The 12,024-nt window shown below is 38.6% G+C and overlaps 2 protein-coding genes across 2 annotated transcripts in view; one reads left to right on the top strand and one right to left on the bottom strand.

Moving 5' to 3' along the window:
* LOC135841143 (zinc finger MIZ domain-containing protein 1-like) overlaps positions 1 to 12,024 on the top strand; it is a 172,255-nt gene that overhangs the window by 16,565 nt on the left and 143,666 nt on the right. The window contains exon 2 of the mRNA XM_065357975.1: positions 10,832 to 10,929. The gene's annotated coding sequence lies outside the window, so the exon portion shown is untranslated. The remainder of the gene's footprint in view (positions 1 to 10,831; positions 10,930 to 12,024) is intronic.
* Positions 466 to 7,757, bottom strand: LOC135841038 (2-acylglycerol O-acyltransferase 2-A-like). Its single transcript, XM_065357828.1, has 6 exons — positions 6,395 to 7,757; positions 4,466 to 4,710; positions 4,099 to 4,367; positions 3,837 to 4,011; positions 3,520 to 3,710; positions 466 to 1,269 (listed from the first exon to the last, which is right to left on the bottom strand). Exons 1-6 carry the CDS (start codon positions 6,467 to 6,469, stop codon positions 1,112 to 1,114), a joined length of 1,113 nt encoding a protein of 370 aa, XP_065213900.1. The 5' UTR covers positions 6,470 to 7,757; the 3' UTR covers positions 466 to 1,111.

A 12,024-nucleotide genomic window follows, 5' to 3' on the forward strand; every position in this document is an offset into this window, starting at 1 on the left:
CCCTCCCAAAACCGACTCAAATGTGGACAAACTCGTTAAACCGATCGAGTATAACACACAACTCGATTTTTAGCTGCCCAACTTCATATTCACGCCTTCTGGAGTAAATTAATATCTAATTCTGGAGAAATTTAAAAATCGCGCTGGAGGCTCCAGAATGGCTGGAAATGGTGAAATTAGGATTTGGGTAATTAGTAATATTAATTTTAGGACTTATTTTGACCATCTTTATTGATCAAGTACGTACTTTCTTAAAAAAAGCATAAATCGCCAAAAACAGTCAATTTTGAATTTTCAAAAATTCGCAAAATGAACTTGGGACAGCTGAAAATTTGGATTTGAGGGTTTTAGAACATGCTCTTTCCAAAAATCGCGGTCTCGTTCAAATCGGAGGCGAACACCTCAAGAGGTTCCCTTGTAAGTAGGTAACGTTGCAAAAATAGGTAGGTAGGTGACGATGCAAAATTTTAGAAAAATACGTTTAATAATTGCCATTAGATACAATTAATACACATATATGTACACGAATAACGATAACGATTAAAATACGAACGCTACCTATCTAATAGGCATAATAAGACCAACAATATGAAAAAGTATAAAACAGGAATAAATAAACAGACGAAAAGAAAAACGATAAAACAAAAAAGGCGGCCCTTGCATAGAAACGTTTAAGGTAAATAGGCCTAGATATGTAGTACATACTCGTAAACATATAGATTTAGATACACAATTACTACAACATTGTACGTGAAAGAGGTACATCTACAATCTACATACATACGTATAAATCGAATACAATCTACGAAATCGAAATCTAATTTTAATCTAATACATTAAGGTAACATTCTGACTACGAATGCGAGCGAACACAGTCTACCAATAGGTACAAATTTTATACGCAAACGCAATAATTACGAGTAACTGTAAGACGGTACATTACGCGAACGAGGAGGTGTACGAAAGTATGAAGGAAACGAACGCGGTTATTTGATATACTGTACATTACGTACTACGTAGGTGAGGTACCTCTACCTATTCGGTGGTAGTTGGTTTATTTAGCTGGAGCTGGTAACGATCAGTGGTCTGAGTGGTCGCTGGTCCATCCTGTTTAAACAATGACAAGTTCGGCGTTGCCGCCGGCCGCATCGTACTTGTGCTTGTGCTGCTCGAAAAGCGTTTTCAGTTCTTGAATGAATTTAGCGTGGTACTGGTCGATATCGTTTACCGATGGATCTTCCATTGAGGGAACCGCAATTGGCTTGCCCACTGAAAAAACCAAAAACGTTACTCGTATACAGTGTACACATACTTACTATAGTATGTACATTGTATACCTATGTGTATTGTGTATGCGTGCATTTTGCTTTTTGCAAGCTATCATTACCTAGTTTAAGTACGTAGTTGCGGAGCTACTTCGCTCCCAAACCCCTCAAGTTGTTGGATTTTATGTCGATGAGGTATAATTTAAAAAAACAAGGCGTAGGTACCGATCACCCCAGAAAAAAAATGTCTCTTTACTGTCAGAATTATTCCAAATATGCACCTAGTTCTTTTAAATTCTTCGAGATTGATCTTTTTCCAAAAAAAAAAAAAAAACCTGTGCTTCATACAATAATTGGTTCTCTTATGTACTTAAAGCCTCGCCAAGTTGAAAAAATGAAGAAAAAAATTCTTTCATGAAATTTAATCGAGTCAAAATCCTCGCGAATAATCCCATTTTTAAGGGAAAAACCTCGATCAGTGTCGCAAACGAAGTTGATTTTCTTAGACTCTCAAAATGGAAAAAATACCTAAAAAGAAATAAAATCGAATTCTCTGATTTTTTTTTCTTCAAATTACCGCTGTCTTCTGGTCAAAACCAGTCTGAGAGTCCAAAAATGTTGGCCTTTTTATATGGTGCCTCCCAAAGTTGGGAAAAACCAAAACGAAAAATGATGAAATCGAATAAAAATGGCCAAGTTCTTTCTAAATTTTCAATCCGGAAGTACCTCCGAGGAATGGAAGTCTTCAAAAAAAAGACATTTCGAAAAAATCGTGGTTTCTTCTCTCCAGCTTCAGCCCATTTTTTGTGCGTGTGAGGATGTCCCCGAGCTTCTGCGTCGACCTAAACCATTAGGTAGTCCATTACTATCGAAACTCTCAAGTCCACTTTCAGGGTTTCATCGAGCTATCGAAAATTTTGCTTATCGTTTACCTACTTTTTAACGTATTCGTGTTTTGAAAATATTTTGCATTATGATAAATAATTTTTGAAACTGGTGAAACATCGGCACTTTCGTTCTCGAAAGCATTTTTTTTTCTAGTTTCCGAAGTGATATCTTTCGACGTTCTGACATAATTACCTAACTCGTAATATTCGAGAAGAAATTATTTCAAACACGCGAATTTACCTTCAAATGAACGACGATCAGCTGAACTTCGAAAGTGGTTCTAAATCTTGATGGCAATGTCCTAGGTCGAGCAGAATCTCAATCTCACATACCTACTATCTTTTAGATTTCCAAAACAGCTGGGATAAGAGCTAGAGCGGGAAAACTGCAACGTTTTTCATCATTTTCAGTAATATATGTAGAGAGAGGGCCAAGTTGCACTTTTTCATCGTCGAGGGTGAATGGATGGGAAGTCGAAAATCCCAAAATTAGAAGCTGAAAACATGAAAATGTCCGCTTTCTGTTTTCTCATTTCTCGAGTCAGGGCTCGAATTACAGGTTTTTTTTCCATTGTATGTAAAGCGACCAAAACTGGTACACAATGCTTGTTTGATGTGCAAAATGCACCTAGTTCGAAGTTAAAAATAATTAGGTACAACAATGGTACATACTATACTTATTATAATGTAAAATCGTGAAAATGTCTACTTTTTTGATTTTTCTAATTTGACCGAGCAGTGGCTTTAGTTACAATTTTTCAAATCTATCGAATGGTTTTTTTATGATGAAAATGGACCAAATTCAAGGATTATAGCGTAATGTAGAAACTTAAAAATCTCAATACTTGGAAGTTTTCTCATTTTTCGAGAAGTGGTATGGGAAGAGGGAGGGAGGAATGCATTTCAGGAATTTTTTCCCCATAAAAATAAACAACTTGGGAAATCTAGAAGAATAGGTAAAATTGCAAACAAAAAAAAATCACAAATACCTACGTATGTACGTATAAATACGAGTCATCCTAACGTGTGTACAATGTACATACGTATATTAGACCTCATTATGAACTACGCAGGTAACCCTAACCACTAACCAAGTTGACAAATACCAAATTTACTCGAGCAATATAGATCTCGATCAATACATGAACAAACTGACGCGATGACACTTGGGAGAAAGCGTACAGAAGCTACCTACACCTACGTCCTACATAGGTTAAGAGACCTCGATGCCCTTTAGAAATGTCCTTTGTACGAATTCTGTACGAGCGGCTGGTGTTGGATAGAAGTACGAGTAGGTATGTATTTGTAGTGTGAACTCTGTTTACTATACGCGTATTCGGACTTTGCTACTCGTTACTCGTACTTACCGACTGTATTGATCGGATGCCTATTTGGTAAAATTCCGAAAGTGTACTGTAAAATTCCTCGGCCTCTGGGCACCACCGGATATATGCCGGTGAGTTTTTTAAACATCAGCTGCATTTTGGTTAACCATTCCGATTGGTACTGCGCGTAGATGTTGTTTTCGCCGAACGAAAATACCGGAACTAGCGAAGCGCTAAAAATCACAGCGAAAAAAAAAAAGAAAAGAAAAGAAAAGAAAAGTGGTTCGCATTAGCACGTGGTCGAATTCGTGTATGTACGAGTAGTACTTGCGATAAGATACGAGTATGCCTTTAGTTACCCGGTTTTCAATGCTAAACGAACGAAGCCTTTTCTGCGGGCAGCGACGATGCGGTATGTGTTACCGGGGGCGGCGAGTTGCGCTTCGGCGGCACCTCCGGCTATCAACACTACAGCTTTGGACGGCTCCGAACTCAGCACGTATCTGATGCTGGATTCTGTCGCACCGATGGCTCCTGTCGAAAGTAATATACATACACATACACATTACGCATTACACATCTACGCAGATATCAAACGGTACACAATACACGTCATCTTACCCATCGATAAGAAGTATTCCCTGGTTATGGGACAGTAGAAATTTATATCTAACGTTACGATTCTGAAATCTAAGCCGGGAAACGCTTCGCTTTCGATACGATTCGCTTCGGAGCCGAAAACAGCCAGCGTACTGTAGGATAGCACGCCGTGAGGATAAACCACGAACAGGTAGTTCGTATCGGTCGCCAAATCTTGCGTTTTTATCAACTTTGACGGGAAATAGTCGCGAAAGTAGTCGAAAATCACGTTACGTCGGTACCAATTCCACCTGCACGGCACAAAACAGTCAGTTTATAGTTTATACGAGTACTTACCTACGTACTCGACACTCGTAGCTAAACCCAACACCTATCAGTGGTCACTTACTTTCTGCCACCTTTGAAGCCGGTTTCTCTATCGTAATACACCCACGCCACGTACAGAGGAACCAACCACCAGAAACGCGTGTAGAAAAATACGTAAAGCAAAAGAAGCGGCGCGATGGTCGTTCCGCATATCGTCAACGTTAAATTCAAAGCTACCGATAGCGTTTGCAAATGTTCTTTCAAAGGCGTATCGAACGGCACGAAATCTATTTCGATCGGACCAAATTTCACTTTGTTGGCTTTTATCTGAAACAAATTACGTAGGTACATAAATACATAACACTATACCTACGAGATACGTATTCGCATTCGCATTCGCTGCTACTGCTACTACAAGTACGAGTACGAGTACGAGTATACTTATCGTTACATTACGTATATGTTACCGAGCGAGAGCGATATTCTACAGGTTTGCAGATAGAAAATACGAGTAGGTAGGTACATTCGATCTACTCGTATATCGCTACTCCTTCAGAAGCGGTATTTTTAGGTAAATTTAGGTACGTTCGGCTAATCGTACACGAAATAAGATTACGGAGGGCAAATTTTCTTACTGTGTATCGGCGTATCGGCGTATTGGCGTATTTGCGTCCATCCAAGATTCGTAAACTATGACCGATTTGTGAATTATCACTCGTCAGTGATAAGTTTTTTTGTTTTTCACTAGCCAGTCTCATTTACGAATAGTTATTGTTTTTCATATTTTTGTTTCAATTTCATTGTTTTATCATAATTATTCCAACGTATTTACCTACCTAATGTTCAGTATGCGATAAAGTTTCTTGGCATGCAAATTTTGTTAATTAATACCTAATGAATAATAAGTATTCTAGTACCTACATAAGTAAACCTTATCCTTGGTAGTTGAGTTTTATTTTCGTTAAAACTTCACACTACCGGTTTATTTTTTATTTATTAGAAATTTCCATTAAAATGATACGAATTAATATCCTGGCGAAAAAATGTTTACAAAATTTAGCCGGATAAGTTGATTGAAAAAAATTGCTCGTTGAATTTTTGTGAAAGTGAGAAATTTTGATAAAAATTCCAGTTCCTATCAATTTTTTTCGATTTGGCCGAGGAATTTTGGAAAAATCTTCTTCAAAGTGCTAATTTAGGTATCGACTTTATTAGTTTATTCTAATCGAGATTTCACAAAAAATTGCCGCATATGTACTAGTCAAGTTCTACACTGCCGCATGTCTACCATGTTCGCAACAACTGTCTAGAAAATGGTTTGGTGTGTGTGTGTGTGTGTAATGAGAATGTATGCGGCGATAGCGTAGCATTACATCCCACTCCCTAATATCTTCAGTACCTACATTTTAGATGTCTTACTATGTAGTTTTATGTATGTAGACAATACTAAATACTCTCTAAATTTGAAACAGTGAAATTTCACTGTTTCAAATTTAGAGAGTACTGTCTGTGATTCGCAATATTCGACCAATTTTTGTGTATATCTACTTTAGCTTTTGTCGTCACTCATTTGAAAGGTATTCACTATTCAGTCGAAAGGAAACAGACTGTTTTCCTTGTCTAGAGTGAAATCTGAACATTTGCAGCGTATGTACGAGTACAAGTAGGCTCAATAGCTGACTAATGTGTTTGCCGTTGGTGTTACATACTCGTATTTCAGACTTACGCAATGACGAGCGATTAACCTTCGGTACCATCGAATGGGAAATTTCCATCCACGGAATGTTGAATTTCATCTTTACCTACAATTTCCAAAAAACTACCTAGTCTACTTTGTACCTACGGTACCTTACTAAAACGAAAACGAACACTTATTAGCGTTCAGACTGAGAGACCACACTATGTGAATAAAACCTTTCGAATGTAGGTAGGTAGGTACTAGGTAGTAGGTGCTATGCTAGGTACTATGTACATACATAATTACACGGTTGACTCGATTTAATTTGCTTACTTTTTTCGCATCGGTGTTTGTGGTCGCTGTCGCTGTCGCTGTCGCCGTCGCCGTTGTGACCGCTGTTTCGTCCATATTTTTCTGCTAAAAACAAGTCTTACGCGCTGCTACGAATGCCGGAATACGGGAACGAATTTCGAAAGAGCTTTCGGCGACGTTAAATTGTTGTACGATTGAAATTACGAGCACGACGAGCACAAGCGTTGAGCACCAGCGCGATCAGCCTTAATACGACGCGAGTCTATGATTTTACGACGAGCGAACAATGCGTTTACGCGATAGTGCACTGCGTACGGTTTTATACGTCTTGTAATGTGTTCGAATATCTCTGTATCTGTAGCTCTAGCTGTAGCTCTAGCTGTACTCTTGTCTCGATGCTGATTAGTGATTACTGATATGCCAACTCGAGCTGCAGCATAAAAGACGAAAACGAAAAAAAGCTACGTACCTGTACCTACGCGTGGCTCTGTCTATAGCTGAAGCTGAAGCTGTAGGTAGAGGTAGAGGTACGTAAAATGATAAATACTTGTAGGATTGGCGGTAGGTTAGATAGATTTGATTATTTTAAAATCGTACGTAGCGTAGCGGCGGTGTTATTATCGACACTCCGCACTGCCGCCGCCGCCCGCATCATCTCATCTTATCGCGAAGGCGAAACCTTTCACACGAGTTGCGTTTGCGAGCGTACGGTGTTGTTACGTCTTGTTAGGTTATAGGTTTAGGCACCTCTTTAGCTCTTTACATTTACGAACATTAACATTCATTTACACATTCGAGTGTCTACGTCCACATAGACATACGTTTGCGGTATGTACTCGTACAAATATAATACGCGTAAGTCATACCTACGTTCAGCAATAATGTTCCATATTATAACATCTACATATTCCTATACTACACTGTAGGTATAGGTATACTAATAGGTTTGCGCGCTAATTACTCGTCCGTCCTCTATCCACGCTTATGTCGACTTTATAATATGTATTTTTCTATTGGTTTGGTACCACGAGTTGGTATTGTTTTTTCGATAATCGGCATTCGACATTCGGCATTCGGCACACGCGCTTTCAACGATCCTCATCGGATCACGATTAGCGCACCTTTCGTTTTCACGCGCGCCATTGCGATTACCATTACGATTACGATTACAATTTTGATAAGTTTTCACCAAGATAGGTCGTTGCAACGTACATAAATAAATCGCGCCGAAAGGTGGACTGGCTGACAAATCGGCGCGAGTAGGTATGAGTAAAGGAAAACTATCGTACTACAGTACTTGTACACTATACGTATACGGCCACGGACACCTACATTATTTCTGCTCGCGCGAGTACTCGCGAATCTCCGCACACACTTCGCCAAGTGCTTAATCGAATGACGAATTGTTGGCGAATACCGCGGTTACTTAGTTAGGTAGGTACTTATGCAAGTAGGAAGCTAGGTACCTAATTCTTTTTTTAGATTAGCCTGTCAAAATTCCACGCATCGTTCGAATTGATCGAATACGTTTGTCAGTTCATCGGTATAGGCTATCGTGTACACATAGGTTACGTCTTACACGTCGTATCGTATGTACTCATCAACTCGTACGTATATTCGCATTTTCAAAGAAATTCAAAATTTTTCATTCATCTCGTTGTTTACTTACTTACTGATTTTTGTATTCCTGAGATTGCAATCATGCACATTAGGAGTTTTTCAAAATGCAATATTTTTATTTGGTTTTAATCTATCCATCGAAAAGTTGCTTTAATACAGTTTGGCCTTTTTCACATAAGTACCAGCTACGATACGTTGAATTTTCCTAATCGTATCGCCCATAGATTCTAAAAACACCTACCCGTTGTATGGTCTGTATACACGATACAGACAGGGTGCGCCAAAATATCGAGTTCCCCGAAGAAAGTTCACCCTTCGGAGAAATTGCCATTAAGGCGTTTCTCGACGAGTCACTGAACGTCTTCTCAGCTCGAAAAAAATCCACTAACAAATAGTCTTCAATTTGAAAGCAAAATCGTGTTGAATACTGCGAGAATATTAAAAAAAAAACACGCGGCTAAAAGAAGGAAAACGAATCGACGACAAAAATGTAGGATTTTCAACGTGAAATACGGAGATATGCATTAGTCCGGCGTATGACAATAGGAGTAATTGCATCCCCCCCCCGCCGATCCTCCGGGACAACTTTTTTCTTAAAGGGGACATCCTAAGGAACATTTTAAAGCAAACTTGCCTAAAAAAAAGTTGGCCTTACTTACAAAATGGCGGCCATTTTAATTGACAGGTCAGCCGAAATCGCAGATTTCGCGTTTCAACGTAGGACTTGCACGAAATTTTTCAAACTTTACAAACGTAGATCGAAAGATCATGCAAAAATTCATCACCTGTCAAAATTTCAAGTGCTAAAGTGCGTTTTTTGATTTTTGGTGAATTTTTGAAAATCAAATTTAGGCCAAAAATGAGGGAAAACATCAAAATTTTACCAAATTGACCAAGAAAGCTGAAATTTGGGGTATACCCTATTTTCGACATGCCAAATCGATTGGAAACGGTTTCAACCCGTTTTTAGCAGTTCTGGAGCCCCCACCAGATTTTTGAAACTCGAAATTCCCACAAAATTCCATCAAATTGAAGTTCTAAAGCTGAAATTTATTCTGAAAACTAATTTCAATATATGCTACGAAGTACTGCAGATGAATTTCAAGTCGTTTTGGAGCCTACAGCGACTTTTTGAAAATTACTGGAGCCTCCGGTAGATTTTTGAAACTTCCAAAATTTCATCAAACGGTAATGGAAAACCGAAATTTACTTCGCAAACTAATTTCAATACGACATGAATTCGACTACATGCTGGTTTCAAATAGTTTTTAAGCTTCTATAGCTACTTTTTAAATTTAAATTTTCCTAAAAACGCAATACAGCGTTTCAAAAAGTCGCTGGAGGCTCCATAACGACTTGAATTCCTCCGGAAGCCGACTTCGTAGCGTATTGAAATTATGTAGTTTGCAGAATGAATTTCGTCTCTCCATCTGCCTTTGATGAAATTTTGTAAGATATCAAGTTTCAAAAATCTACTGGAGGCTCCAATAATTTTCAAACTGTCGCTGGAGGCTCCATAACGACTTGCATTCCTCCGGAAGCCGACTTCGTAGCGTATTGAAATTAGTTTGCAGAATTAATTTCGTATCTCCATCTGCATTTGATGAAATTTTGAGAGATATCAAGTTTCAAAAATCTACCGGAGGCTCCAATCAAGTTTCAAAAATCTGCTGGAGGCTCCAATAATGTTCAAAAAGTCGCTGGAGGCTCCGAAATGACTTACACCCACTTGAAGTCGTCTTCAGAGGGTGTCAAACTTGGAGTGCAAAGTAAATTTCGACTTTCCATCTCCGCTTGATGAAATTTCAAGTTTCAAAAATCTACTGGAGGCTTCGGTAATTTTCAAAAAGTTGCTGGAGGCTCCAAAACGACTTGAAATCCTTCTGCAGTTGACTTCGTAGTTCGTAGTGTATTGGAATTAGTTTGCAGAGTAAATTTCGGCTTTCCATCTCCGCTTGATGAAATTTTGGGGAAATTTCAAGTTTCAAAAATCTACCGGAGGCTACAGTAATTTTCAAGAAGTTGCTGGAGGCTCCTAAACGACTTGAAATCCACCTTCAGTTGACTTTGTAGTGTATTGGAATTACTTTGCAGAGTAAATTGTGACTTTCCATCTCCGTTTGATGAAATTTTGTGGGAATTTCGAGTTTCAAAAATCTGCTGGAGGCTCCAGAACTGCTCAAAACGGATTGAAACAGTTTCCAGTCGATTTGGCATGTCGAAAATAGGGTATACCCCAAATTTCAGCATTCTAGGTCGATTTGGTAAAATTTTGATTTTTTCCCTCATTTTTGGCCTAAATTGGATTTTCAAAAATTCACCAAAAATCGAAAAACGCACTTTAGCACTTGAAATTTTGACAGGTGATAAATTTTGACATGATCTTTCGATCTACGTTCGTAAAGTTTGAAAAATTTCATGCAAGTCCATATGTTGAAACGCAAAATCTGCGATTTCGGCTGACCGGTCAGGACAAGTTTGCTTTAAAATGTTCCTTAGGATGTCCCCTTTAAGAAAAAAGCTGTCCCGGAGGATCGGCGGGGGGGTGGTGCAATTTCTCCTATTGTCATATGCCGGACTATATGACTGGTGGAATGTCTTCACTTCAGTCCAACAACCATTTATGCGGCGCTATCATTATATGTATGCAGGTACCTCTACCTATCCTAATAGGGGGTTAATCGTGCTAGGCAATTTTCATGTATACGTATAGTAGTAATTATAGTACTCTCAAATTTTTTCCTATAGGATTGGTAGGTATACGTTACCCACCTAAAGAAGAAAAGCAAACGACTGCCAACGCACTAATCTGCCTGTTTTTATGTTTGCACTTTACAGCGATACGAGAACCTTGTGCCAGAAGTGAATTTTTTGATCACCGCGCCCGCGCCGAAGACAATTTCTGCGATTTCTCCGAAACAACGATTCGAATTTACGTAAGTCAGTTCAGCTATTCGTGTAATGTTTACGTAGTGTAGTCGTTCGATCGTGATTAGAAAGAAAATTTCTGAAACCTTCGTCGCAACGTTGACTCTCGATCCGATCACTTTTGGATCGTAAAAAAATTGAGAACGGATTCAAAAGTACTTAACCTACTACCTAGTACCTACGGATCGTGTCGTCGGAACTAATTTCAGATAGGTACTGATTTTCTGATTTTAAAATACTGAATTCAAATTTGGTAATTTTCCGCGATAAAAACCTGAAAATTAAGGTAAAATTTAGATAGAAAGCCGAAATTTGGCTCATGCCCTATTTTCTACTCTCGAATCGACTCGTAACGTTTTCGAGCGGTTACATTCAAAAGAAATGAAAGCGACGATTCGACATTGAAAACTCCAGAATAGCAAAAAACCATCGCTGATCGATTCGAGAAATTGCACATTGTCTAGAAATTAAATTTCGGCTTCAGTTTGCATAAAACGTTTTTTTTTTCTTCAAAAATGTCGAATTCGAACCGCAGAAACAAATTTTGAGTGCTCAAAATTGGTCGAGAGGTGATCGCTAAGACAGTTATTCCGAGTTTATTGGTGGTGAACTTCAGTTCGGTGCCTTTACGACGATGTTTTCGAAATTAGAAAATCAGCAAAAAATGCGGCGGAGGCTTCGGAATGATTCGAAATATCACCGGTGAATTTGAGTGGTCGAAAATGTGGTGCAAACTGCGAACCAAAACTCGGGCCTTTTACGTTGGAATGTTTGTTTGTAAACGACGAATTTAAATTTTTTCCTCGGAAATAATCGAGAAAATTTCGGATTTAAAATGGCAGAAACAGACGTTGATAATTTCTGTCTAGTATTACACTAATAAGATAGCAGTAGGAAAAATGACAAACCGATTTATAAACTCCGCGACGATTTCTATAAAATCGAGCTTTTGTGTCGGATTTTTGAAAAACTTTGCGCGAGGTACGATTACATATTAACCGTCGGTTGTAAAAATTCAAATTCGCATTTTTTACTCCCTCCTCTTTACCTTATCTTATCTATCACCATCGATTACATACACCAAAACTGCTGCGTTGAGGAAA

This window comes from Planococcus citri, chromosome 1 (assembly GCF_950023065.1).
Source record: "Planococcus citri chromosome 1, ihPlaCitr1.1, whole genome shotgun sequence".
NCBI lineage: Eukaryota > Metazoa > Arthropoda > Insecta > Hemiptera > Pseudococcidae > Planococcus > Planococcus citri.

What these genes read in the sequence shown, in the direction of transcription:
- LOC135841038 (XM_065357828.1), bottom strand. Translation starts at nt 6,469, where the DNA reads ATGGACGAAACAGCGGTCACAACGGCGACGGCGACAGCGACAGCGACA. An exon ending in GGCTTCAAAGGTGGCAGAAA is followed by an intron (nt 4,368 to 4,465) that starts GTAAGTGACCAC and finishes TGTGCCGTGCAG; the next exon opens with GTGGAATTGGTACCGACGTA. An exon ending in GCATCCGATCAATACAGTCG is followed by an intron (nt 1,270 to 3,519) that starts GTAAGTACGAGT and finishes TGGTTTTTTCAG; the next exon opens with TGGGCAAGCCAATTGCGGTT.